The sequence below is a fragment of the Vigna umbellata genome, chromosome 8 (genome assembly GCF_029865625.1).
Source record: "Vigna umbellata cultivar VRB3 chromosome 8, Vumbellata_1.0, whole genome shotgun sequence".
Taxonomy (NCBI): Eukaryota; Viridiplantae; Streptophyta; class Magnoliopsida; order Fabales; family Fabaceae; genus Vigna; species Vigna umbellata.
The window spans coordinates 44,269,049-44,293,015 of record NC_142172.1 but is presented as its reverse complement, the minus strand read 5'-3'; the positions used below and the strand labels follow the sequence as shown (position 1 = coordinate 44,293,015).

Genomic DNA, 23,967 nt, shown 5'->3' with positions numbered 1-23,967 from the left:
AAATAGGAATGAAAAAATAAAAAAAAGGGTAAAAGGGGAATGGGGTGGTGAAGAAAGCAAGTTGTGGTGGTGGAGGGAGTAACACCCGAATTGTTATTATCTTTTAAAATGAGCCTATCTCTTGACCGAGCCCAACAGGATCCAAAATTTTTCCCTTTCACTCTTATTATTCTCACTCCCAAATTATACTATCTTCACCCTCCTTTTTAATTTCTGAAACACGTCTACTGTCACATCCTCACTCTTGTGCAAGTACTTATACACGCACACTACTTCATAGGCTACTGAAATAATTAGTTTATTCCAAAGAAATGGTAATTATCAATATAAATAAATATTTTTTCTTTTTTATGGTGTCAATTTTAATTTATATATATTTTTCTTTTTAAAACGTGATGAAGTGAACAGCGTAGTTTATCATTATATATAAAAATTAATTATATATAATCTAATTTAGTTAAATTTTAAGTTCTTAATAATTTTAAAAACTTTTAATTAAATTAATGAAATTTTACATTTAAATTAATTATATTTTTAATTCAGTTCTTATTTTAATTAAGTAATACTTAACAGTAGTCATATTATCTAATTAATAAAAAAATTAAATGACAAAAATGTAATTATTTTTTTAATAATTAATTTATCAAGATTTAAAACTTTATTAAACCTATAATCTATTATTATATATAAAGTGATATTTAAAAGCGGAATAAAAAGGAGGTCCCAAAAAAAACCCTCCAAGTCGAAGGAAGGCGTAATACTGGGAATGGCGAAGAAGAACAAGAAGCAGACAACGGACACCGAGGTAGAAGCAGAGCGCAACGGCAACAATGACGACAACGATGTTTCTCGCAATAAGAAGAAGCTTAAGAAGAATAAGAAGAAGAAGAAAATACCAACAGTTAGCATGGCCGTGCCTGCTTCCATCATTGACAACGTTCCAACTCTCGAGCTCGCTACGCGGGTAGGGTACCCTTCAATTCAAAACTCCGTCATTCCATTTTCTCATTCGCTCTCCATTTTCAATATCCCTTTTTTCTTTTAATACTGTTTTCCCTTTTCAGTTAGCTGGTCAAATCGCTCGTGCCGCAACCATTTTCCGAATCAACGAGGTTCCTAAACCTTCATTCCATGCTTTCTACGTTTTCCTATCTTTCTATTTCTTGTTAACTTTAATTAATCTTTTAATCCTTTGCCTGTACCAACTTTTCGTATTATACCTGAAAGCTCTACATTTTAGTCATCTGTATTTTTTGTTCGTTTTCATTCCTTTTGCCTCCATTTTGTTCCATTTTCACTGTCAGAACTAAAACGTTAAAATTTGCTTGTATGGGGACAACATCGTGTAATTATGCATACAGACTAAAAAAAAGTTGGTATTGGGATTTTATTTCTGATATAGATGTTTTATTTATTTCTACACGTAGGTGGTTGTGTTTGACAATAAAAGAAACCTATCCGTGCTGGATAATTTGGATGATGAAAGTAGTGCTGCTTTTCTGATGCGAATCCTGCAGTACCTTGAGACACCTCAGTATTTGAGGAAGGCTCTCTTTCGAATGCATAACAGCCTAAGATTTGTGGTTGGAACAATCCACTAACTTGCTTCTTCCCTTACATTTATGAAGTGTTAGTTTTCTTGACTGTTAGTCCATCCCTGACTTCAGATGTTTGTATTGCTCTTTGTGTGCAGGGCCTGTTGCCACCCCTTGATGCTCCACACCATTTGCGCAAACACGAGTGGGGTCCGTATCGAGAAGGTAGGCCTTCACATTCTAATAGAATTGCTATTCATTTCTTCTTGTGGATGAAAAGTGTACTTCTATTTTTTCTATAACATGTTTGCAAATGATTAATTTCCATGATTGTGTGAGTTGGCCTTTGTAATATAGATTGTAACTAAATCACCTGTGCATTGGTATCATTAGGTCAGATGGGCAAGGCTAATATAGGGGACAAAGTGTTTCCATATGGTCCCGCTGTCACACTTTTTAAATTTCCATTTGAATTTAGTTATGGATTTTTTAAAGAAATTGATCCATGATATCATTAATATTTTCATATACCTCTTCTATCTTTTCCTGAAAATACGCATTGTGCAATACCTCAAAAGCTTGTGCAATATTAAAATTTGATACTGGCTATCAAGGTAGAAGTAGAATCCAATCATAATTGGATAACAACATCAGCTGTACCTAACATACCGCAGTTAATGTTGCCTTTTCATGAGAGTAATTGGTAAATATGTAAAAAGATTTGAAATAATGGTTTTTGCTGGGATTGGTTGACTTTCCTTAATTTGAGGAACATGTAGCATTTAAGCTGGATATAATTTGTGATCGAAGATTTCATATAAACTTGTAGAGTATTTCTACCAATCAACTTTTAGTCTAGAAATAATCTATGGCAGTGAATATTGGGCATTGAATCACTAACAGGCAAAAACAAGCATGGTAGAGACAAGAATGCTGAGGTAAAAGTGAAGATTAAGAAAAAAGATACAATTAGGAATGAATTTATTTGGTAGATAGTTGTAGTAGCATGCCTAATAATAAGAATAGCGAAAGAGTTCATCTAAGGTGCGGTTTGCTCATTTGAGAAGTGGGGCTCTGGTGAGAATGGGCCTTTAGAACAACCTGTGCAAGCAGAACTCTGCACAGAGTCTTCGTTTATTGATGATTTTCAGATTTTAAAAGTTCACAAATTTGCACCAGCCTTTTCTTTAAAAGTGTGTTTTTATTTTTAAACATTAGGGGGAAAGGGCCCGATTTGATGACTAGAATAGAGCCTCCAAAAATTTTAAGATACCGTTGATGAGAAAGTTCAGATAGAAAGGGTAGGGGAAAAGCTAAGGAAATTTAGGAGAAACCATTTAAAAGGACTTTACTCTAGTAGAACATTTGGTCTTTGATGGAGTCCAATGGTGTCAATTAACTTATTATTCTATCTCACTTGCTTGGATAATACTTGGTGTAGCTGGTTGGTGATGTTTATTGTATTGGTGCCTTCTGAATACTTTAAATGGAGATTTTATCCTCTTTATTTCTCTGTTCTTTTACTCATAGAGAAACCTGTTAAAGTAGAAACGTATTTAGCATTGGATTGTCATTACACGTTTTTTATTTTCTCCGTTGTTACTATGGCTAAGTTTTGATATTTTGCTATAACTTCATAGGTGTTACAGTAAAAGAAAGAGACTCAAACTCTGGGGCAACACTAGTTGATGTTGGGCTAGTGAAGGTATGGACATACACATTGTAGATTTCTTAACCTGAAGCTTAACATTTTTTGATACTTTTGTTATTAGTTAGGGGAGGGGATGGGAGGGGAGGGAATGTTCGTTCCTTTTGATTCTCTTCTGTCTTTGTTGCTTCATTTTTCATATGGCAAAACATATCCTTCTATCCGTATTTTTATTCATGTTTGGCATGAAGTTTGGATTTCGGCATCTGACCACAAGTTCAACAATGATGTCTAGAAGTACCATCATGGCATTTCCTTTCTCTTTCTTTCATTTCCTTATCTTCCATTTTAATTTGCAAGTTGTAACAGTTGTTGATTGTTAGTTTTATTTTGTAAATTAAATTACTTTGATCGGTCTCTTTCTACTCTTTAAATATGGCCATTGAGTAGGCTTCAGTTTGTTTGTGTATGATCTGATTCAGTACACATCATATGCAGAATGTTATTGTTGACGAAATATTTGAACCAGGAAGAAGAGTAACTGTTGCCATGGGTACCAATCGCAATTTGGATTCTGGTAATATGATCTTTACTTCTTTTTTAATTACATATGCTTTAGATGTTTGATGATATTTTCATGATGAAAATTGCACTGTACAACATTAGCTATATTTGATAAAAACAGGCTATATTCTTTTGAAAGTATTTCCCTCTCTTCTTGCTTTCTTCTTCATTGAAAAAAGATTTTTATTTGACTGAAATTATTCCTTTTTGTTTTTTATATTGCGGGTTTGATTTTCCACCCATACATTTCTGCATATCCTCAACAATATTATTTTGAAGTTCTTTTGTGTCTCTTGTGCTGAAACCAATGGTCATTCAGGCTTTTTGTTTTAAAGATATTTTTTCTATTAAAATCTATTACACAATTTCTCCATTTTTTTTATTTCAAGTTTGTCAAGCACAACATGTGATGCCTGTATTTTTTCTAGAGGAATTACATATCCCTGTGCTATATATTTAAATATGGAAAGTTACCATATTCATTCAATCAAATACCCTATGCTCATGTCAAATCATTACTTCTCATTGTTGCTGCATAAGTTCTATAACTCTGGACCTAAAAAGAAACACTGCACCTTGATGTAAACTATCAGTGCAGAAATTACATTTACTAGTGGCAAATGCATTCAACATTTTCAGTATATGTTAAGCTGATATGCAGTGAACTTCATCTAGATTTACCACGCCAGGTTGTCTCGTCATCTAAGCCTAGTGAAGAAGGGGTGTATTGGGGATATCAAGTACGATATGCACATAATATTAGCTCAGTATTTAAGGATTGTACATACAAGGTATCCTCCCCCTCCTTCACAGACAAATATGCTTGTAATATCCTTTGTCTAATTTTGTTGTTCGACCCTAACTCTACTCACGGGCCCTTCATTTGACTTTTAACATGGCAGGGTGGTTATGATTTTATAATTGGTACCTCTGAGCATGGTCAGATTATTAAGTCATCTAATCTTGAAATACCTTCTTTCAGGTATTGTGTTATAACATCCGCTGCATAGTAATTAATGTTAGATTGCTTAAGTGTTGATTTTAACTTTTCCTCGTGTTGGTGTTTTAAGTGAAAAGGCTTATAGTTCTAAGATATGGTGTTGTACAAGCCCTTCGTACAATTTTTTTTTTGTTAACATATATTTGTAAAATGGTATTTTCCAAATGGGTGTGGATTGCAAACTACGGCTTGCGCCTAATACAGGTGACAATAAAGTTATTGTAACTCAACAATTCAATTATAATCATCAAGCACTTTGTTTCTTTTATACATTTTGGAGTTTGGGTCGATATGATCAAGAAATGCTATATGGGCTGTGTTGGGAATGGTTCTTTGATATGTTGTCAAATTGGTTTCTTATTATTATTATTGACTTTTGCAATTATAAATTTGGCTGATGTATGAAAAGGTTTTATTATCTGTGTAATTTCCAACTTATAACGAGGTTCTCTAAACTGACTAAATTTCAAGTATAAAGTTTAAAAGAATTACGTCTGTTGATACAAGTTTTTTACCGGAATTGATTAATAAATTGCTTATTTCTCTGAATTGCTAGACATTTGTTGATTGCTTTTGGTGGATTGGCTGGATTGGAAGAAAGTGTTGAAGAAGATGATAACTTAAAGGTATTATTTAGTTTCTTTTAGTTATCTATACATGGGTGTAATTGTGAGACTGCTGCCAATCAGAGCTTTCATAATTTGCCAGAATCGCTGAGTGCATCCCTTTTTCTGATGTTACACTTCTGTTTGAGGTCATAATCTTGAATATCATCAAGAGTTGAGAGTTTCCTTCCACTTATTCAGTCTCTTCTTTCAATGAGATGCTTGTCTTTCTTAGGTTCTCATGCAATGATTTATGTATTAATTTTATTATAATTTCATTTATGTATTAATTTCATAATTTATGTACTCTTTATGGAGTTTACATAGGAAGAAAGAACTATGTATTGGATATAAATTCTCTTGCTGCTCTACTCCATAAAATATGCAGGGAAAAAAGGCACAGGATATATTCAATTTATATTTAAATACGTGTCCACATCAGGGGAGCAGAACAATTCGAACAGAGGTACTGTCTGACTAATTGTTTCCTTACTCAAATGGTTAACTTATTGATTATGTTTTAAGTCATTTTTCATCTTTTTTGAACAGGAAGCTATTTTTATCTCTCTTCAGTACTTCCAAGAACCAATCAGCCGAGTACTGGAGGGTTGAATATTGTGGAAGTCTAAAATTTCATATTGCTAAGGCATTATTATCCAAATTGTGGCTGAAACTGAGACAAAGAGGGAATAGTTGAAAACCTAAATTAGAAATTGTGTCTCTGCCTCCTCCCAAACTGGCCATTATGCGCTGGAATTTTCCTACTGAATGTTTTGGAAGTTGTAACACTATTTATTGTTTACCTGGGTTGTCACCAAATAGAAGTGTTTCATCTATACATGTAACTGAGAAATTAGAAAGGAGTAATGTTAACTTCGTGTTAAACGATCACTACTCTACGAACGTCAATAAGCTTTACTATGACATTATTACCAAGTAGAGAAAGATGCAAGTTTTATAATCATAATTAGCGCAAAAGCTGTCAGTTTATTCATTAGAAATAATAATTTGTCTTTTAATTATGTTAGACTGTTTGAAAAAGTACGCTTGATTTTCTATTTTGAGACTCATTAAAATGTATTTACAATAAAGTTATATTTAATTTGGACTCATGATGTAGATAGATTATGATATAGTATGTTTGATGATGATTCTCGGAATCATATGCATTTTGAAACAATATACAAGGCTATTTTTAATTGTTAACTAAATAGAATGGTTAAATCTTATCAATTTGCAGTAGTAGTTTCCTAATGGATTATATGAAAATTATTTATTCATTTTTATGAATGACTTGTATTCATTAATTTTTAAAATTCAATAAATTCTCTAATCAACATTAAACACATTTTTCTTAATTAAATCATTCTTATTTCAAAATTTCAAAAGTATGTTCTAAATAATTGTTTTACAAAATATGTTTTCCATTTTTTAAAATATTTTTAAAATGGCTTAAATAAAATAGAAAAATATTTTTTAAAATATACTAAGGTTCATATAGAAACATCTTTTTTAAATATGATATTGTTCTGGTGTTTTTTATCGAAGACAAAATGTATTTGTTAATTAAAACAAGCCAATTTAACTATTTTTATTAGTCTTCATAGTTAAATATTTGTTAGTGGATATAATAAATTGGATATGACTGGATGAATTTTTACAACTAAGTTATGATAAATTGAATCCTTAAAATAATTTTTTTGATGGAACAAACTATATTTAAGGATCGTTGTTTTTATTTTTTAAATAGAATACATAGAATGTAATTAACTACTAACCAATTATTACAAAATCTAATTTGCTGCAACTTAAATGTCCCCTTCAGTCTCCTGCCTCATCAACTTGCTGTTTCGGTTGTGTTGGGAACCTAACTCTGTAGTTCTTGCTTCTGCATTTTTATCTTTCTTTCTGTAACAAAAAAAAATGTACAATACGATGTATGATAAAAGTTCAAATTTGACGTTCATTGTCTTGATGAAAAGATGTTTGCTTTGAAAAATGCAGCAAAAAACATTGGTGGTGTATGAACGGATGACGATGCTTATAGTCAGGGAAATGGACGCAAAGTGCAGCATTCAAGATTATATGGCTGCATTTTTGTTCCACCTTATATTTTTTCAACTTTTTAATGTGTGACATATAAAGTCAATAGTAGGAAATCTAACGAATTGATAGTGTTGATCATATTAGTATCTTATTTTAAAATTAATTTCAATTGAAAATTTAATAAAATTCAAGGAAGGTCAACACTATCAATAATTTGCACAAAAGTTTTATCATTACTTACAATGTCCTTTTGACAAGGTGTTATTTTTAATAACAGACCCTAAGACAAATTTATTCCAGCTAATAACATGATTTTGATGAATTAGATAAATAAATAAATAAATATATATATATATATATATATATATATATATATATATATATATATATATATATATATATATATCAACAAATGATTTTCTTTTCAAATAAAATTGAAAATAGCTATAACAAGAACTGTCCTGAGTCAAGTATACTTAGTTTTAAATAAGAAAAAAATTATAAGCACCTTTTAAAATAAAAATATTCATTGTAGTAGATATAAATTAATTAGTACAATTTTTTTTCTTGATAAAATTCTGTAAAATAAATTAGTGTGTTTTAAACTCGTGTATCAATTTAGTCATTATAAAATTGAGTTCAATTTACTAAAAATCCTACTTGAATCCATGATGAATTCAAGTTGACTCGTTAACTCATTGAATTTTTTTTAAGTTATATTATTATATTACAAAATTTGTTATTATTTTAGACTACTTAACAACTCACTTAATTTTTATTAAGTTATATTATTAACATTATTTGGATTTAACTTTATTTAAATTTTAATTAGAAAAAAATTATTATGTTTTTTAGAATTGAAAAAAAATGTTGTAATTAAATAAGTAACTGAATCAATCATCGTCCATGTACTTAATTGAGTAAAATTCAATTTTTTAAAAAGATTTGAAAGAGGGTCAATATTGCATGTTAAAAAAAAAGGAGGGCAAAAAGGTCTTTGCGGAATATAGAGGCGCGTTTGGAGTTGAGGAAAAAAGGAGTGCCGCGTTGGTAGCATATAACTTAATTCGTCCCCAAATACGTTCATACCCAAAGAAGGCGAAGGGAGGGGTTTTTGTCTCGCGGAGTAAACACAAGACAAGGCGTGATAGAGTGCGTTTTTGTCTGTGTGGTGAGTGAGAGTCACAGAGTAATTGAGAATTTCAAATATTGGTTAACAAAAAAAAAAAGAATAAGGGACCGTTGCGACTCGCTCGCGCCATGGAGAAGGAGAAGGAGAAGGAGACGCAGAATGAGCGCCACCACGCCAAGACACTCATCTGTGCCCTCAACCTTCTCTCGCGCGACCTCCCTCTCCCTCCTCATATTCTCAATTCCGTCTCTTCCATCTACCGCAATCATGTAACCTCTTCTCTTTTCTTTTTCTCTCTTTCTCTCTCCTTTCGCTAATCTTGCGTTAGGTTTCGCCGTTTCTTTTGCTCTTCGCACTTTCTTGTTTTGTTCGTATGTGTGTATGCGCTTGGAATTTTGTGCACTCGCCAGCTACGTCGCCACTCGTGTAGTCAATGTGCAAAACGTTGATTTCCTTTTCGGTTCCGTCGTTCATGTGTTCAGCTCTATTTTGTGTTACAGTTTACCTAGCCGTACACTTCTGGTGTCGTTTGCTTCTAGACTGTTCGTATAGCTCAGTTATGTTGTATTGTATGCCGCTACATTTTTATTATTTTTTTTTTGCGTAGAATTTACTTGTTGTTATTGAAATTGTAGGATGATGGAGGTAATTCTGGAGAGGACTTGATATTGGATCTTGAAGATGCACTGTCGAAGCAGCGTCCAAACTGCGTGTCTGGTTTTAAACTAGAGAAAGCAAGGGAAAGTCGGTATCGAAGTCAGATTCAGCATCGATTGAATGATCTTCAAGGTGAATGATTCAATTTATAATCTGTTTGCTTGTTTCCGTGTTGACTTGGTGCTGAATTTGGATATAATTTGTAAATAGTTTCTTGGTGCTTGTTTTGTCTACCCTTAGTGGGGGAATTAACCGAACTAAGTGATAACATGTGATTCATGTAGCTATCCTCGTCTACCAGTGATTGATGTGATTGCATAATGTTGTTATACTATTGATTGTTTTTAGAGGTATGGCTTGTGCAAGCCCGTTTATTGAACTGATTGGAACTATGGCACATATATTTCAAAAAGTTTATGTGGTTAGGATGATTGCTTTGTCAGGAGGAGAAAAGTGGGTGGAGGCAGCAAGTTTCATAACTCAGTCTTATTACTTTCTGACCATTATACAACAATTCATTACAATCATCAAATATATTGAGAAAGAATCATTCTCGTCCCATCAATCATTAAAACTTTCAATTAGCTGGTTGTATTTGGTATCAAAGATCTTACAAAAGTTATGCTTTAGTATGTTTATCTTCTTGATGTATGAAGTTATAAACAAATTAAATCTGAGTGTATTAACTGTAGAGTGTAGTTTAAAAACATGTATATGGCTTGAAATTCAAGTCAACCATATGTAGTGTAGCTAACTATATTTGGTTTAGATACCTTTAGTTTATATATCTGGCGCCTATTTAGTGTTTCAAGAGAAGAATTGAGTCAACTCACCAGATTTGGATGATGTAGTTGTGTCTGTTGCTTCATCACATCAGCTGCAGCAAGGAGGAAAGTCTGTTTCACTTTTCGATCAAACAACTCACTACTCCTTAGGACCTAGAAAGACACATCAAGCACCTCATAGAAACACTTATATTTGCCAATATATTTTTATAAGCTTGTTAGAGAGGGTGAATAGGTTAAAGGATCCTTCTGACATGAAGCTATCTGTTTTGAAACTTAACTGTAGTGTTTTGAAGTGGCTTTATGTTATCTCTGAACATGTCTCTTGATATGACCATATACATTAAGTGGTAGTGGTATCGAAGTTGGAGCTTTGACTATTTTACTGAAGAACTGTATTACTGTGTTGATCCAGAATTGCCTTCAAGCCGGGGAGAGGACCTGCAGACAAAATGCTTGCTTGAACTTTATGGACTAAAGGTAAAATTGATTCTGGAATTTTTCTACAATGCTTAGTTATTGTGAGTCATGTCTAATGAAGCGTTACCAAACATTCACAAATTGATTGCTAATTTTTTTATAGTTAACTCTCACAAATTGATTGCTAATTTTTTATAGTTGTCCTGCTTTTTCTTTTGATGCACCTGAAGTGCGACATAGTTTGACTGGTATAATAACCATTTTAGCTAACTCTTTAATGTAACGAAAGTTGAAAATAATTTACAGTGAGGAAATTAGTTGATTTTTTACATTCGTTATCAACTGCAACCGAGAAATGACAAATAATTGTGTCCTTGTTGGCAAGGACTTATTTTCTGGCAGCTTGCAGAGTTGCAGATGAAGGTTCGTACTGATGTGAGTTCTGAATACTGGCTCAATGCTAAGTGTGCTTATCCGGACAGGCAATTGTTTGATTGGGGCATGATGAGGCTGCGTCGTCCATTATATGGGGTTGGAGATCCATTTGCCATGGATGCTGATGATCAATTAAGGAAGAAACGGGAGGCCGAGGTAATTTTGTTTTACAGTGATAAGTATGTTCCCCTCTTTCCTTTTGTGTGTTTAAAGCTGATTTCGTACCATGGATATCATGGTTATAGCTACATCTGCGGATTTAAAGGCTTCATTGATGCAATGAGTTTACGTTTTCTTTTATGCTTTGACTAGAAAATCCAATATTATCTGTTTGTAAATATGAAATATATAATAAACATTTTTCACCTGGGATAGGCAAAGGAAGAACAAAACGGGCTTTATTTTATTAAAAACTTTGTAATTTGTCAGTTGTTTATCAATTAATTCTCCAAATGAACAATAATAGTACGGTTGACAAATTAGGAAAAGGGACAAACAAATTCACATAGAAATGCTTATGGCGAGACCAGGGAATATAAATTTATCTGGAATTTCAATTGTTATAGATCACCAGCCATACTTGTACTAATTAAATACACAAGACACAGGTGTAGTGTGTCAATTTCTATTTCCTGATGTCTGTGTGGTTTGAATATAAAATGAAACTACTCTATACAACTCATCTCATTTAGTTTCTCACATGCAGAGACTATCAAGATTAGAAGAAAAGGAGAAAAATCATATAGAGACTAGAACAAGGAAATTTTTTGCAGAAATACTCAACACTGTCCGTGAGTTCCAATTACAAATTCAAGCTTCTTTGAAGAGGAGAAAACAGAGGAATGATGGTGTCCAGGTACAATTTTCTTCTCTTATTTTTTATTTATTATATAAATCATATGTGGAAATTGAGGAGGGCAGAATGGAAAAGGTGGTCGTTCTCAATGTTCTTATTGTAAGAGAATGCGTCATACTTAAAAAACATGCTACTCCTTGACCGATTTTCCTGAAAAAAGTAGCAAATGTTTCGAAGTTACGAACGTTTGGAAAAAAAGTTCTCTGAAAAAGAATATCAGAGTATCTTTGCTTAAAGTCCAACAACCAAGCCCAAGCATCTTTAACACCTATGATTTCAATAACCTACGTTTGTCAATCTATGGATAGTTAAGGTCCATGGATAATTGGCTCAAGTGCTTTTGATCACATTATTGATTCTCTATTTTCTTCCTTGTCTTCTCCTATTTTTTTTATCTTATTGCCTTGGAAAATAGATATAAGGTTGCTTCCAAAAGAATTGGTCAAGTCTCTCTTTCTCCTCTAAATTTGAAGTTTGTTATATCTATTCCTAATTGTTGTTCTTTCAATCTTGTTTCTTGTGAAATAATAGAGAAGATTAGGAGAAATCTCCCTTATGTGTTTAGCATACACATAGGGTAGTTTATTTATAATGTAAGATAAGGGTTAAACCCTAAATACAGAATGGGCTAAGCCCAATTAACATAAACACACAACTTAACATCTAACACTCCCCCTCAAGCTGGAGCATATAAATCATATGTTCCAAGCTTGTTACAAAGATAGTCAATTCTTGGTCCTCGTAAGGACTTGGTGAATATGTCTGCCAACTGGTTGCTTGAGTTAACGAACTCAGTCTTGATATCTCCGGATATGATTTTTTCTCTAATAAAATGACAATCAACTTCAATGTGCTTGGTTCTCTCATGGAAGACAGGGTTAGAGCTAATATGAAGAGCAGCTTGATTATCACATATAAGTGTCATGTGAGTGACATCTCCAAATTTCAATTCACTAAGTAATTGTTTAAGCCACACAAGCTCGCAAGTAGCAGATGCCATAGCTCTATATTCTGCTTCTGCGCTGGACCTTGCCACAACACTTTGCTTCTTACTTTTCCAAGATATCAGGTTGCCACCAATAGAGACACAATATCCAAAAGTAGACCTCCTATCCAGAAGTAGACCTCCTATCAGAAGGGGAACCAGCCCAATCAGCATCTGAATAGCAAACGATTTTTGTATCGTTGTTAGGGCCATATAGCAAACCTTTTCCAGTTGATCCTTTAATATACTTCAGTATGCGAACAACTGCATCCCAATGGTCTTCACATGGGGAGTTTAGAAATTGACTCACCACACTAACTGCGAAGGAAATGTCAGGACGTGTAACAGTAAGATAGTTTAATTTACTAACTAATCTTCTGTACCGTTCAGGATCTGAGAAAGGTTCCCCCTGATTTGGTAGGAGTTTAATGTTAGGATCCATAGGTGTCTCAACAGATTTACAGTTTATTAACCCTGTTTCCTCCAAGATGTCTAATGCATACTTCCTCTGAGATATGACAATACCATCATTGGATTGTGCTACTTCAATACCCAAAAAGTACCGGAGTTTGCCAAGATCTTTGGTTTGAAAATGATGACAAAGGTGTTGTTTCATCTGAGAGATACCGAGATAGTCACTTCCTGTGAGAACAATATCATCAACATACACTATTAAGTAAATACATCCAGCACTTGAGTGGCGATAGAACACTGAATGATCCGCTTCACTGCGAGACATACCAAATTGTTGAACAACACAACTGAATTTACCAAACCAGGCCCGAGGAGATTGTTTTAGGCCATATAAGGATTTGCGAAGACGACATACCAATCCAGATGACTCCCCCTGAGCAACAAAGCCAGGCAGTTGCTCCATATAAATTTCTTCATGCAAATCACCATTTAGGAAAGCATTTTTGACATCAAGTTGGTAAAGAAGCCATTGTCAAAGAGCGGCCATGGCAATGAATAGGCGAACAGAGGTCATTTTTGCCACTGGAGAAAAAGTATCACCATAATCCAAACCAAAAATCTGTGTGTAGCCTTTGGCAACCAGTCGAGCTTTCAGACGATCAATTGTGCCGTCAGGGCCAACCTTGACAGCATACACCCACCTGCAACCAACAACAGACTTTCCAGATGGTAATTGGACAAGCTCCCAAGTTCCACTTTTTTGTAAAGCACTTAATTCATCCAGCATAGCTTGACGCCAGCCAGGATGAGTTAAGGCATCACCCACAGATTTAGGAAGTGACACAGAAGAAATGGATGAGAGACAAGTGTAAAAAGATGGAGATAATCTGTGGTAACTAAGAACAGTATAATGGGGGGAAGGGTTACGGGTAGAGCGTATACCTTTACGGAGGGCAATAGGCAAGTCAGACTCATTTGCTGGAGCCGGAAGAGACACAGGAGGCGGCACTGGAAGTGAGTCATGAGGGAGACCATTGCGGCGACTATAAACCTGAAGGGGTGGTGGTGAAGGACGATCCTGTGGTGAATGAGAGTCTAAAGAAGGAGGAGACAAAATGGGTGGAGCATCACCAGGAGGATCACAGATAAGAGGAATATCAACAGTAACAGGGAGAGGTACAGAACTAGAAGATAAATGTGTAAAGTAAAAAGAAGATTCATCAAAAGTGACATCAGCAGAGATAAAATGACGATTGAGGGAAGGGGAAAAACACTTATAGCCCTTTTGTGACCGTGGAAATCCTAAGAAGACACATTTGTGAGACCTAGGAGATAACTTATCAAGACCAGGACTAAAATCATGAACAAAACATGTAGACCCAAAAACTCTAAGAGGTAATGGATGTAGAGGGTCTTGAGGAAATAAGATAGAATGAGGGATTTTGTTATCTAGGACGGAAGATGGCATGCGGTTGATAAGATAACATGCCGTGAGAACAGCATCACCCCAAAAACGTGAGGGTACTTGACCATGAATGAGAAGGGTACGAGTTGTTTCAATAAGGTGTCTATTCTTGCGCTCATCCACCCCATTTTGTTGAGGGGTATAGGCACATGAGGTTTGGTGAAGAATGCCATGAGAAGCCATGAAATGTTTAAACGGTTGAGAAAGGTATTCACAGTCATTATCACTGCGTAAAGTGCGAATAGAAACCCCAAACTGAGTTTTTATTTCATTGAAAAAAGATTGAAAAATAGAAAACAACTCAGAACGATTCTTCATGAGAAACAACCAAGTACATCTGGAATAGTCATCAATAAAGGTAACAAAATACTGAAATTCGAAAGTTGACTTAACACGACTAGGTCCCCAAATATCAAAATGAACCAATGAAAAGGGGGATGACGCTCTTTGTGAAACACTACGAGGAAAGGAACTACGAGTATGTTTACCTAACTGACAAGACTCACACGACAAACTTGATAATTTCGACAGACTCAGTTGCTACAGTTTGGCAAGACTTGGATGACCTAACTGAGCATGAAGAAGGGATGGTGACTCCATGATTACGCCAGCATGTGGAGAAGGGCTGAGATGATATAGGCCATGAGACTCACATCCTGTGCCAATCATGTGTTTTGAACTCCGGTCCTGCAACCAAACAGAATCTTTGGTAAATGAAATAACACAATTAAGGGAACGAGTTAGACGACTTACGGACAATAAGTTAAAAGGAGACCCAGGGACATAAAGTACATTATCAATGGATATGGACGGAAAAATATGAACAGTACCAATACCATGAGATGAGACTCTAGACCCATCAGCCATCGTTACCGAGGGTAAATTATCCGGACATGACAAGGAAGAAAACAAGGACTTGTTACCAGTGATATGATCGGTGGCGCCTGAGTCAAGGACCCAAGATCCGAGAGAGTGAGTCAGACCAACAAAAGGGGTACATGTGCGTATAACAGAAGCAGATGTAGTGGAACTAGAGTGTTGACGGTCCTCATACCATCTGAGAAATTCCTGAAAGAGTACAGGGTTATTTATGGTATTTGATGAAGTAGGATGGTCTGCAGACGGTGATCGAGGAGGTAGATCAGAATTAGTCATTGCTATAGGTCGAGGAGGACGTCCATGAAGCGCATAACATCTATCAATTTTGTGCCCTAGCTTGCCACAGTGGTCACATTTTGGACGTCCTTTACCCGGTTGGCGAGACCGACTCCGATCATCAAGTTGGGCAGCCATGGAGAGGGAGAAACCCTAAAAATCCAAAGTGCTCCGATTGACACAACGACCACAGATCCATAAAGAGGGCGAGGAGGCGATCACGACGGTGCTGATCGGCGGCGGAACTCTCCGGCGACGCGCCGACACGCGCGGCGGGAAGCGGCGGCAGCGGTGACTGTTGCGGCGACGCGTGGAGGCGCGTGGGTGGTCCGTTCGCCGCGATCTTTGGACCACGGTGGTCGCCCGGCCGAGACGATTCCGATGGTGTGGTCGTCGGTCGATTCTGGAACTCCGACGGCGACGGCAGCGGCGGCGGCGACTGCAGCGACAGCGGCGGTGATGGGTACCGGAGACCGTGGAGTTGGCGGGAACTATTCCTGTGCTCTAGATACCATGTGAAATAATAGAGAAGATTAGGAGAAATCTCCCTTATGTGTTTAGCATACACATAGGGTAGTTTATTTATGGTTTAATAGCCAATTTAGTCCTCACTTTGGTTGAAAAATCTCAATTTAGTCCCTCGTTATAAAAGTGTTTTGAATTAGTCCTAACTTTTAAAATAGTGGGTCAGATTGGTCCTTTCTGTTAAATATAAGTTAACAAAATTAATGGATGATGATGTGACACAACTTAAAACTAACGAGGGACCAATCTAACACATCAGCTTTAAGCTGTGTCACATCATCATCCATTAATTTCGTTAACTTATATTTAACGAAAGGGACCAATCTGACCCACTATTTTAAAAGTTAGGACTAATGTAAAACACTTTTATAACGAGGGACTAAATTGAGATTTTTCAACCAAAGTGGGGACTAAATTGGCTATTAAACCTTTATTTATAATGTAAGATAAGGGTTAAACCCTAAATACAGAATGGGCTAAGCCCAATTAACATAAACACACAACTTAACATCTAACATTTCTCTAAGTCAATTGACCTAATAAATTGTTCTGGAACATTTTATATTTATTCTTGTCATATATGAATGTGGTATAGATTGACTAATTGGTGTATAACATGAATATCAAGGTCTCTACTGTCTAGAAACAACTCCTTATGTGTCTTGTTTTGCTGCTCCATTTCCAAAACTTCTTCATGACTACATAGGACGTCCAAACTTATTAAAGTTGAAAATGGTTCTTGGTCTGAACAAATTACGTGTATCAGATTGTGAATCATGTCAATTACACAACCATATTTAGTCTTCTTACCTAAACAATATGAAACAAGATGTAAGTCTGTTTTTTCCATCATCTATTTAGACATTTACTTTGCATTTGTGTAGTGAATTTCATAATTTATGAGACATTTAAATACATCGAATTTGAATTGATCTCATTTCACACTGTTTTTGAGTTTTTTTCATTTGGATAAAATATTTCGATTACCACCAAAATCCAAAAAAAAAAATTATATATGAAGCAATTTTTAGTAATTCAAAACATCAATATTGATGATATTTTTTTGTCAATATTGGTTCATGTTATTTTTCGGTTAAAGCTCATCAAGATTTTTTCAACTAATACCGATAAAGTTTTTTCTCAATCACAATTATTTAGATTGACATCAATTAGGATTAATTTTATGATGCTATTGGTTGGAGTCCTTTTGTTGACTTTTCAATTGATGTCAACTAAAAATTCTCCCAATTGACATTGGCAAAAAGAATCATAATTAATGTTCACCAAAAATTTTCCTAGTCAGCATTTGAAAGAAAAATCCTTAGAAATTATTGACAAAGCAAAACATAGGTGTTGATGATAAAACTATAATCACTGCAGACATTGACAAAAAGATAACCACAATTATTGTCAACCGAAAATATCTAGTTCACATCGATAAAAACATAGTCTACCTGATTTCATTAGAGAAAATCTTGGCTATCGTTCGAGAAATAACAATTGTTTACAACAATAGATAAAAATAAAACAATCTTTAACAGTTTAAATGAAAAAAAAAATAAGTTTATTAACATTAATAAAAGGGCCCTATTCGATATCAACTACACAAGGCCCTATTCAATATCAACTAAACAGTCGTCTCAATAATGGGTCAATCTTAGTCAAGTCCACCGCAAATCGAATTTAAGAGAGAACACAAAGAAAAGTCACAGGAATTTGAATTTGAGAGTATGAAAAATTTTAAACTGTTACTTTTTTTGTGGAATTTAAAATTTTCTAATTTTAGATAATCCAATTACTCATAAAACGTAAAAAAATTAATTTCCTTAAAAATACTGTATCCAAAATATATTTTGTTATAAAGCATTTCAAATTCTGTATAAAAATTAATTACCCTCTTAAAGTTGTATATCCAAACACATCATTAGGGTCCAAGTAGTGTAACATCTTTTGGGTTTAGATATTGTGACTTTTATGGATGAATATTGTCGATGTATTTAAGTATATTCAATGAAAGATTGATCTCAACTTTTGTCTATTTTCGAGTTTTTCTTTAATGGGATCAAGAATCCATTTGAATAATAATTAAAATTTCTTTAAGTGACAATGCTAAAGAATTCACGTCTTATACTCTTTTTATCCTCACAAGGAATCTTTCATCAGTTCACATGTTCACTCACACCATAATAAAATGGAATAGCAAGAAGAAAAAAATAGACATCTATTTTGAATTGCACGAACTTTGTTACTCAAGGCTAATGTTCCTCTTCATCATTTGGGTGATGGGGATCTCACTACCTTCCTAATAAATAGGATGTCTTCTTCATCTCTTGCAAATAAAATCCTTCATTCAACCATTTTTCTAGAAGAGTCGTTGCATCACATCTCTTCATGTTTTTGTTGTTGTACTTGCTTTGTTCATGATTTTTCTCCAGGCATATTCAGCCTTTATTGGAGGACTATCAAAAGTGTTTTTCTCACGTCTTCTAAAGGGTTATTGATGTTATTCTCCGGTTACTAGATGAAACTACGTATCAATTGATGTCACATTCTTTGAGGAAACCCGTTTACTTTCTTTTTCCTTGCAAGATTCCAGTTCTTTTAAACAAATCTTACCCATTTCATCCTTCAATCCATCATGTTCATTGTGAGTCTTCTGTTTGAGAAATCCAAAATAATTCTCCAACTGGTAATTTAATAGGACCATCTCCTCTCAATATTTATCAACATAGGAGACAAAGGATTGATCACACCTCATACTAGTTGTACAATTTGTTGTACAGATAACTTTTCTTATATGCTCACGTATACTAGTTATATTGCAGAGTTCTTACTCCTTAGACTATTGTTTATTTCGGAAATATGATGAAGATTTTTTTTAGCTTAATGTTGTGTCCTTTTCAGTTCCTGGACAGTTCATTTTAGATGAAATTTTTGCTCTTCATCGTGGGTTAAGATAATATTTTTTATTCTCATAAATACTTTTGAAGGCATGGCATGGAAGACAAAGACAACGAGCAACTCGGGCAGAGAAATTGAGGTTCCAAGCCTTGAAGGCTGATGATCAAGAAGCGTACATGAGAATGGTGAAAGAGAGTAAGAATGAGAGATTAACTTTGCTTCTTGAAGAAACAAATAAACTACTAGTAAATTTAGGAGCAGCTGTTCAACGTCAAAAAGACAAAAAGTATTCAGATGGTATTGAGCCATTGGAAGATTCTGAAGCAGATTTACCAGAGTCAGAAAAGAATGGAATTTCTAAGGAGTCACCTATTGATGAAGACGATATGATCGATTCTGATCATAATGGTGATTCCAGTGATTTACTTGAGGGTCAGCGGCAATACAATTCTGCCATACATTCAATTCAAGAAAAGGTCAGTACCTATGACACCTCTTGGAGAAAAAATACAAAGTTTTTCAACACAATTTTCATGCTTTGTTAAACTTATTTCTTACTAGACATTTACCATAATAGCTTATTTGGGAAATTAGACGCCCGTTTCTATTTGGTGTAATACATTATCTTTCAAGGGGGGTTTGGAGGAAATGTCAACTGTGCTTCATTGATATATTTTATTTTCTTTGTTTTCTTGATTGTGTGTGTGTGTAGGAGGATTTCTTCTCCTCCAAATGTGTTGTATAATTTCCTATTTTTTTGAGTTTCTTCTTTTGAGGAAAATAAAATAAAAAGGTCGCTCCTTAGTAGTTGTTTGAGTAAAAGTTGTAGCACCGCAATGGAAAATAACCAACTTAGTTGCTTACAGGTGACTGAGCAACCATCTATTCTTCAAGGTGGAGAGTTAAGACCATACCAGATAGAGGGGCTCCAGTGGATGCTTTCTTTGTTCAATAACAATTTAAATGGAATTTTGGCTGATGAAATGGGGCTTGGGAAGACGATACAAACAATTTCGCTTATAGCATATCTTATGGAAAACAAGGGTGTTACCGGTCCCCACTTGATTGTTGCTCCAAAGGCAGTTCTGCCAAATTGGGTCAATGAATTCACAACATGGGTTCCTAGGTATGCCCAGAGCAATCATTGTAAATTATTTCTTTCCCCTCTTCGCAAGGGGAGAGGAGATATGCATATGTTTGTGAATTTTGCACATCATCATCATAGTCGCTTTTAATTTTCAAAACTCAAATCACGTGTTCTTTTTCTTTCTGATTTAGCATCACAGCTATTCTTTATGACGGACGGCTGGATGAGAGGAAGGCAATGAAGGAAGAGTTATCAGGGGAGGGGAAATTCAATGTTTTATTGACTCACTATGATCTTATAATGAGAGATAAAGCATTTCTCAAGAAAATTCAATGGAAGTACTTGATTGTGGATGAAGGGCACCGGTTGAAAAACCATGAGTCTGCTCTGGCAAGAACCTTGGACAATGGGTATGATTCTGCCCAACATATAGTGATGACATGGATTAATATGTTTACTTCCCTAAAATTCTTGGTTATGATAGCCATCTATTTTATTTAGGACAACTCTAAACAGTTCTGATGACTGCACTGAACTAGAAAAGAGATATAATGAATAAAAATGGATAGCTTTCATAACATATAGACGATCAAAGTATTCAATGGTTAAGTCAATCCATTACATGATAGTGTAGTACCACACTTCAGGTGGTTTAGATCCTCTCTTCTCTAATTCTTAAATATTTTGGGTGCAGTTATCACATCCAACGAAGACTCCTGTTGACTGGTACCCCAATTCAGAACAGTTTGCAGGAGTTGTGGTCTTTGCTTAATTTTCTCCTTCCAAACATTTTTAACTCGGTTCAAAATTTCGAGGACTGGTTTAATGCCCCCTTTGCAGACCGAGTTGATGTCTCCCTCACCGATGAGGAACAACTATTGATCATCCGGCGCCTGCATCAAGTGTGTTTCTCTCTTCTAGTTTCCTATACTTGTACTCTTTTCCCCTCTTCTCTGATGTGTTTCATTCCATCTTTAGGTAATAAGGCCCTTCATATTAAGAAGGAAAAAAGATGAGGTGGAAAAATTTCTTCCTGGGAAATCTCAGGTCATACTCAAATGTGATATGTCAGCCTGGCAGAAAGTATATTATCAACAAGTTACAGATGTAGGCAGAGTTGGGTTGGACAACGGTTCGTGTCTATTTCTTGTCTTCCAGTTATTCCCTGTTTCACTTCTTTTAGCCACGTAAAAGCATACATTTTTTCTCATACTTTCTTTGGTTTTCATATTGATATGCTAAAGGTATTCATCATGTTCCCCTCTTGCACTGTTGTTGCCTCCATTGGTGGTTCTCAAACTATGAATTTAGTTTTATCTTCAACATGCTTGTGAAATAAGTTTAACCCATCTTTTGGGAAGTAAGTTATGAGCCTATTCCCCCCAGTTCCATATATTTTCCTTATTAATATGTTTTACCAATTTCAACTTTGTTATGAATATGTGAAATATGACCATTTTCTACTTCAAGATAAATATGGCTTTCAATGACCTATTATTGGTGTCTTGTCTTCCCTCTTACTAAAAAATAGTACCCAGACTTTTAACATCACTTGTTTCACATCCCTGTACGATTGTCTGGTTTCTTAGAACTTCCTAACAAATTTTCCCCAAATATTTATATTTTACAGGTTCTGGAAAGTCAAAAAGTCTACAAAATTTAACAATGCAACTCAGAAAGTGTTGTAACCATCCCTACCTATTCGTGGGAGAATATGATATGTATAAACGTAAGGAGGAGATTGTTAGAGCATCAGGTAAGTTTGAACTTCTTGACCGTTTGCTCCCAAAACTTCGCAGAGCTGGTCACAGAGTCCTCCTTTTCTCACAAATGACTCGACTTATGGACATTCTTGAAATCTATTTACGACTTCATGATTTTAAGTATCTTAGACTTGATGGTTCAACAAAAACTGAGGAAAGAGGCAATCTTCTAAGGAAATTTAATGCTCCTGACTCCCCATACTTTATGTTTCTCTTGAGCACCCGTGCTGGAGGTCTTGGTTTGAACTTGCAAACAGCAGATACTGTTATAATCTTTGATAGCGATTGGAATCCACAAATGGATCAACAAGCCGAGGACCGAGCACATCGCATTGGACAGAAAAAGGAAGTTAGGGTTTTTGTTTTGGTTAGTGTAGGATCAATTGAAGAGGTGATTCTAGAGCGTGCAAAACAAAAAATGGGCATTGATGCCAAAGTTATCCAAGCAGGACTTTTCAACACAACTTCGACAGGTTTGTAGTTTGTGATACTTTTGCCTAAAGGGCGATGAGAAGGGGAGATTTTTTCTTTCACTGGTTCAGAACACGTAATACATTTATGCCAGCAATTTGCTTCCTATTCTTTATAACCTTCATCTAGCAATTCTTCGTGTATATAAGTATGCATTTATGTTCTTAACTGTCACGAGCTATGAACTGATTACATGGATAAGTAGTCCTTAATCTTGGATTCTATTTACTTGAAAATCCAATTTATTACATGTCAAAAGTTAAAAGATTTAAAATTTCAATTGGAATCAGTTAATTATTCCATGCAATTGTGTTTACCATATTCGTGCTCCTTAGGTCGTATTGCTAAATGATGAAGATAATTTGAACCACTAGTATTTTTGTGTGTGCAGCCCAGGACAGAAGAGAAATGTTAGAAGAGATTATGCGCAGAGGTACAAGCTCACTTGGGACAGATGTGCCGAGTGAGAGAGAAATTAACCGTCTTGCTGCCCGATCTGACGAGGAGTTTTGGCTGTTTGAGAAAATGGATGAAGAGAGAAGACAAAAGGAAAATTACAGATCCCGTCTCATGGAAGAACACGAATTGCCAGATTGGGTATATTCTCCAATTAACAAGGATGATAAGTCCAAAGATTTCAACAGTGCTGTCACTGGAAAACGGAAAAGAAAAGAAGTGGTATACGCAGATACGTTGAGTGATCTGCAATGGATGAAGGCTGTGGAGAACGGAGAAGACATATCAAAGTTTTCAGCTAAAGGAAAAAGAAGAGACCACCACTCATCTGACAGCATTGCTCAAGCCAGCGATAACACAGTAGCAGAAGAAAGTTTAGAGTTGAGGACTGAAAGTGTTCCTATGACAAACGATCGCACGAGTGAAGATAGTTTCCATGTGACCCCTTCTTCAAAGAGATTCAAATCTGAAGGAACGAATTTCCTGAAACATACATACGAGGATGTTGGAAGTGGTTTGAACCACCATGTGTTATCATGGAATACTCACAAAAAGAAGAGGTCAAGTTTTCTGGGCCAGGGTTCATTATCTGATGCCAGAGGGCATTCTTCCAATGGAAGAGCAAACTGGAACTGATTTGAGTTTAATTAGTCATTGCCTATGGGTGCCAGAATTTTGCACAACTATTGATTGTGATTCTGCGAGAAGATCTTAGGGCAAAAAAGACAAGGAACTTTCGTGTATTAGGCCAGATTTTTCTATTATGTATGCAACATCCATATTTAGCTAAAAAAGTTAATGAAAGAAAATATTCGAGGCTAAGTTATATTCTATTTTTAGGTGGATGCTTGAATTACACTGTTTTTCCTTGAGAAAATAGTTTAAGCAGATGTCATAATTGTATGATTACAAATTGGATCTACATGCATGTTTGGTTTTGCTTCACGAAATATAGTTTCATAATTTTACACGTGTTTGGCAGTTTCAATGCAGAACCAAAAACAGTTTATTAAATTTATTTCTAACTTGGAAAACTATAATGATTGATAGATTGGCAGTATG

The 23,967-nt window shown here is 35.0% G+C and overlaps 2 protein-coding genes across 3 annotated transcripts; both read left to right on the top strand.

Annotated features, from left to right (window-relative positions):
* Positions 1 to 723: 723 nt before the first annotated feature.
* On the top strand, positions 724 to 6,374 carry LOC124847996 (methyltransferase C9orf114 protein). Its single transcript, XM_047325601.2, has 11 exons — positions 724 to 964; positions 1,065 to 1,112; positions 1,428 to 1,583; positions 1,694 to 1,760; positions 3,176 to 3,240; positions 3,682 to 3,760; positions 4,423 to 4,538; positions 4,650 to 4,729; positions 5,304 to 5,373; positions 5,741 to 5,818; positions 5,902 to 6,374. Exons 1-11 carry the CDS (start codon positions 767 to 769, stop codon positions 5,962 to 5,964), a joined length of 1,020 nt encoding a protein of 339 aa, XP_047181557.1. The 5' UTR covers positions 724 to 766; the 3' UTR covers positions 5,965 to 6,374.
* A 2,104-nt stretch (positions 6,375 to 8,478) lies between these two features.
* Positions 8,479 to 23,727, top strand: LOC124847995 (putative ATP-dependent DNA helicase CHR12). Of its 2 annotated transcripts, XM_047325596.2 has the most exons (12): positions 8,479 to 8,799; positions 9,166 to 9,319; positions 10,388 to 10,452; positions 10,795 to 10,983; positions 11,534 to 11,683; positions 19,218 to 19,604; positions 19,995 to 20,254; positions 20,407 to 20,625; positions 20,910 to 21,117; positions 21,194 to 21,347; positions 21,846 to 22,451; positions 22,841 to 23,727. In XM_047325596.2, the coding sequence occupies exons 1-12, from the start codon at positions 8,659 to 8,661 to the stop codon at positions 23,539 to 23,541; spliced, it is 3,234 nt and encodes a 1,077-aa protein (XP_047181552.1). In that variant the 5' UTR covers positions 8,479 to 8,658; the 3' UTR covers positions 23,542 to 23,727. The 2 variants fall into 2 exon arrangements, with proteins under 2 accessions (XP_047181552.1, XP_047181555.1); XM_047325599.2 differs by lacking the exon at positions 8,479 to 8,799 and having other exon boundaries at positions 9,302 to 9,319; positions 10,778 to 10,983.
* Positions 23,728 to 23,967: the final 240 nt, after the last annotated feature.

Bases quoted from the DNA above. Each gene is read 5' to 3' on its own strand.
- LOC124847996 (XM_047325601.2), top strand. From the start codon at position 767: ATGGCGAAGAAGAACAAGAAGCAGACAACGGACACCGAGGTAGAAGCA. The intron at 965-1,064 runs GTAGGGTACCCT...TTCCCTTTTCAG, and splicing joins CTCTCGAGCTCGCTACGCGG to TTAGCTGGTCAAATCGCTCG. The intron at 1,584-1,693 runs GTTGGAACAATC...CTTTGTGTGCAG, and splicing joins ATAACAGCCTAAGATTTGTG to GGCCTGTTGCCACCCCTTGA.
- LOC124847995 (XM_047325596.2), top strand. From the start codon at position 8,659: ATGGAGAAGGAGAAGGAGAAGGAGACGCAGAATGAGCGCCACCACGCC. The intron at 8,800-9,165 runs GTAACCTCTTCT...TTGAAATTGTAG, and splicing joins CTTCCATCTACCGCAATCAT to GATGATGGAGGTAATTCTGG. The intron at 19,605-19,994 runs GTCAGTACCTAT...AGTTGCTTACAG, and splicing joins TACATTCAATTCAAGAAAAG to GTGACTGAGCAACCATCTAT.